This window comes from Lactuca serriola, chromosome 8 (assembly GCF_051521515.1).
Source record: "Lactuca serriola cultivar US96UC23 chromosome 8, Lser_US96UC23_V15, whole genome shotgun sequence".
NCBI classification, from domain to species: domain Eukaryota; kingdom Viridiplantae; phylum Streptophyta; class Magnoliopsida; order Asterales; family Asteraceae; genus Lactuca; species Lactuca serriola.
Genome location: NC_136415.1, coordinates 140,581,735 through 140,584,863, shown reverse-complemented (window position 1 = coordinate 140,584,863; position 3,129 = coordinate 140,581,735). Strand labels below are relative to the sequence as shown.

At 40.6% G+C, this 3,129-nt stretch overlaps 1 protein-coding gene across 1 annotated transcript; it reads left to right on the top strand.

The window, feature by feature from the left end:
• Positions 1–298: 298 nt before the first annotated feature.
• LOC145068673 (11S globulin seed storage protein 2-like) lies at positions 299–2,205 on the top strand. The gene is made up of 3 exons (XM_079015675.1): positions 299–737; positions 817–1,112; positions 1,202–2,205. Exons 1-3 carry the CDS (start codon positions 443–445, stop codon positions 2,054–2,056), a joined length of 1,446 nt encoding a protein of 481 aa, XP_078871801.1. The 5' UTR covers positions 299–442; the 3' UTR covers positions 2,057–2,205.
• The last annotated feature ends 924 nt before the right edge of the window (positions 2,206–3,129 follow it).

Sequence of the window (3,129 nt, the reverse complement as noted above, 5' to 3'; positions counted from 1 at the left end):
AGTTAAGTAAATATATAATTGTTACACGTCATAATATCGTTATAATATCAGTGGATAGAAATATTTCATAATATTAATATAAATATATTTATAAGCCGCAGTAGAAAATTTAATTTCTCAAATAAAAAGCTTTGTATTTGAATTATATGTAAAATCATGTATTAATTTTTTATTCAAAATCGAAAACAGGATTCCTCTTAACTTTTGTGGCTGGTACTTGCACAGTTGTCCAAATAAAGAGAAAAATCTTGCCAAGTCTGTGTACACGTCATGCCATGCACCACCACGTTGAAGTCACCGCCACCAAACACCTCCATCACCACCAGTCCAGGTGAAGTTTATCGGTGCACAGCATAACCATTGCGCCACACCGTCACGCACTCCCCCTATAAATCCACCCCATCACCCTCCCCTGAAACAACAACTCAACAACCCATTCACCATGGCTTCTCGAAAACTCGTCTTAGGCTTCTTCCTCTGCCTCCTTGGCACCACCGCTCTTGCCACCACACGCTCCCCACGCCTCGGCGGCCCTGAGCTCTGCAACCTTCAGCAACTCTCGGCTACCCAACCTGCTCAACGCCTTGAGTTCGAAGGTGGTTCCATCGAAACATGGGATGTAAATGACGACCAGTTTCAGTGCGTTGGAGTTGCTCCGATGAGAAAGACAATCCAACCGAACTCTCTTTCGCTTCCTAGCTTCCATCCATTCCCTAGAATTGTCTTCATCGAAGAAGGTATTCTTTAATTGAAAAATAACCCCTCAGTCATGGAGTGCTAATAGTAATACATATGAACTACGATGCATGCATGCAGGTGAAGGGATTATCGGAGTACACTTTCCGGGATGTGCCGAAACATTCGACACCGGAGTAGGGCAACAACAGCAAGAATGGCCGCGTAAAATGGGCCAACAAGGACAAGAAGAACCACAAGGTTTTGATATATCAGCAGACTCCCACCAGAAAGTGCGCCGATTCCGTCGTGGAGACATCATCGCCATTCCCGCCGGTGCCGTCCACTGGTCCTACAACGACCGGAACCAAGAAGTGGTGGCAATCTCCATCAATGACATCAACAACCCCGCCAACCAACTCGACATGCAACCTAGGGTACGTACATGATAACCATTAAAGGAAGCCAAAGTTTTGCTTTTTGTTAACAAGCAGCTAACCATTTTTTGGTGTTTCTTTTCTGGCAGTCATTTTTCCTTGCCGGAGGGACTTCAAGCCAAAGTGTTCAAGGACAGAGGCACCCGACACGCAAGCAGCAGCAACAGGGTGGGAACTTCGATTTCCTGAATATTTTCGCCGGCTTCGACACAGAATTACTAGCGGAGGCATTCAACACTGACCCAGAAATTGTAAGGTCGATGCAGGAGCCAGGTAACCGTGGGTTAATCGTTAAAGTCCAGCAACCCATGCGATTTGTCACCCCCGACGAACAACAAGGAGAACAAACTCCATTTGAACGACGACAAGGCGGAGGAGCCGCCGCATCTAACGGTCTTGAAGAAACCATATGCAGTGCCAAAATCGTGTACAATTTGGACAACCAGAGAGAGGCCGACCTCTTTTCTCGGCAAGCCGGAAAACTGAACAGCGTCAACGAGCACAAACTGCCGATTCTTTCTTTGTTGGACCTGAGTGCTGAGAAAGGACACCTTCAACAGAATGCGTTGTTCTCGCCACACTGGTCAATAAACAGCCACACCATCTTATACGTTCTTAGTGGCGATGCACATATCCAGATCGTGTCCAACAATGGTGAAGCAGTGTTTGACGAGCAGGTGAACAGAGGCAACATAGTCGTCGTCCCACAGTTCTTTGCGGCCATAGCTCAAGCTGGACAAAACGGGTTTGAGTGGGTGGCATTCAAGACGAACAAGTCGCCAATGAAGAGCCCAGTAGCAGGATACACGTCGGTGTTCCGAGCCATGCCGCTTGAAGTGATCACGAACTCATACGATATCTCGCCAAGCCAAGCTCAAAGCTTAAAAACCAACAGGGAAACTGAAAGTATGCTGTTCTCACCACAGAGAACCAGCCAAAGCTAAACTTTAATAATGGATTATTAAATCAAACGTTAATTAATAAGGCAGTGTACTGGTGAGAGACGCAATGGTGTGTTTTTCTGAAGTTTGTGTGTACGGGAATAAACGTGTATGAGTTTTGATACATCAATAAACTTATCTCTTAACTTTCATTTTTCGAATTATTAAGTTAGCACTTAAGATTGTTTATTTAAAACGATTTATATTTTATTGTGAGAGAGTTTATCCTATATATATGAGAGCGTATTTAAAATACTTGGATTAATTTATTCAATTATTTTTTATATAGCATTTGCTTTTTTCATAATTTATAATGTATTTTCAACAAAAAAAAAAAAAGATTATATTAATAACTACTAATTTCATAAGCAAAAGAATATTTAAACCTTGCTGGTTGTGCAACAATTAATTAAAAGAAAAAGTTTATGGCTCGGTTGTTGTCGGTCTTTTTGCTCCTGACTTGTGTTAGCAGCAAGTTCTTCACCAGTTTCCAAAAGCCTCGTGAAATGATATCATAGCAGAAATACTACTTTATATTAAGACGATATTGCTATAAATGGTATCTTTTTTAAATTAGAGATAAGGAAATAGATAAGATCCAATGATCATATTGGACAAAAAGTAGACCCGATGAATTCAATAGAAGCATGGTGCTATTATACCAAACAAAAAACCACAAGAAAGACTGATCATGTTCTCAATCGTGAGGTATGATTAATTTTTTCTTTGGTAGTTTTTCATAAGATGGATTCGAAATCGGATGAGCCATTCTTGAAGGAATGGTGTGGTACATTCCATTAGATTTAATGAATAAAAGGTGTCTGCTTTGTGTTAACTGAATGGAGTGAGCCATTCTATAAGGAATGTGATTCAAAGGTGAGTTAGTTTCTTTGGCAAGATGAGTAACTTTGTAAGGTTTCACAGTTCGTATTTTCTATTAAGTGTTTAACATCAAACAATTATGGTATCACCTTTAAAAGGATATTAGAGTAATTTGTTGGAAAATTTAGTATAAATATTTATATTTTTCCTAAATTTGGACATATATAAATATAGAGTAAATTACACGAATGGTC

Bases quoted from the DNA above. Each gene is read 5' to 3' on its own strand.
- LOC145068673 (XM_079015675.1), top strand. From the start codon at position 443: ATGGCTTCTCGAAAACTCGTCTTAGGCTTCTTCCTCTGCCTCCTTGGC. The intron at 738-816 runs GTATTCTTTAAT...GCATGCATGCAG, and splicing joins AATTGTCTTCATCGAAGAAG to GTGAAGGGATTATCGGAGTA. The intron at 1,113-1,201 runs GTACGTACATGA...CTTTTCTGGCAG, and splicing joins AACTCGACATGCAACCTAGG to TCATTTTTCCTTGCCGGAGG.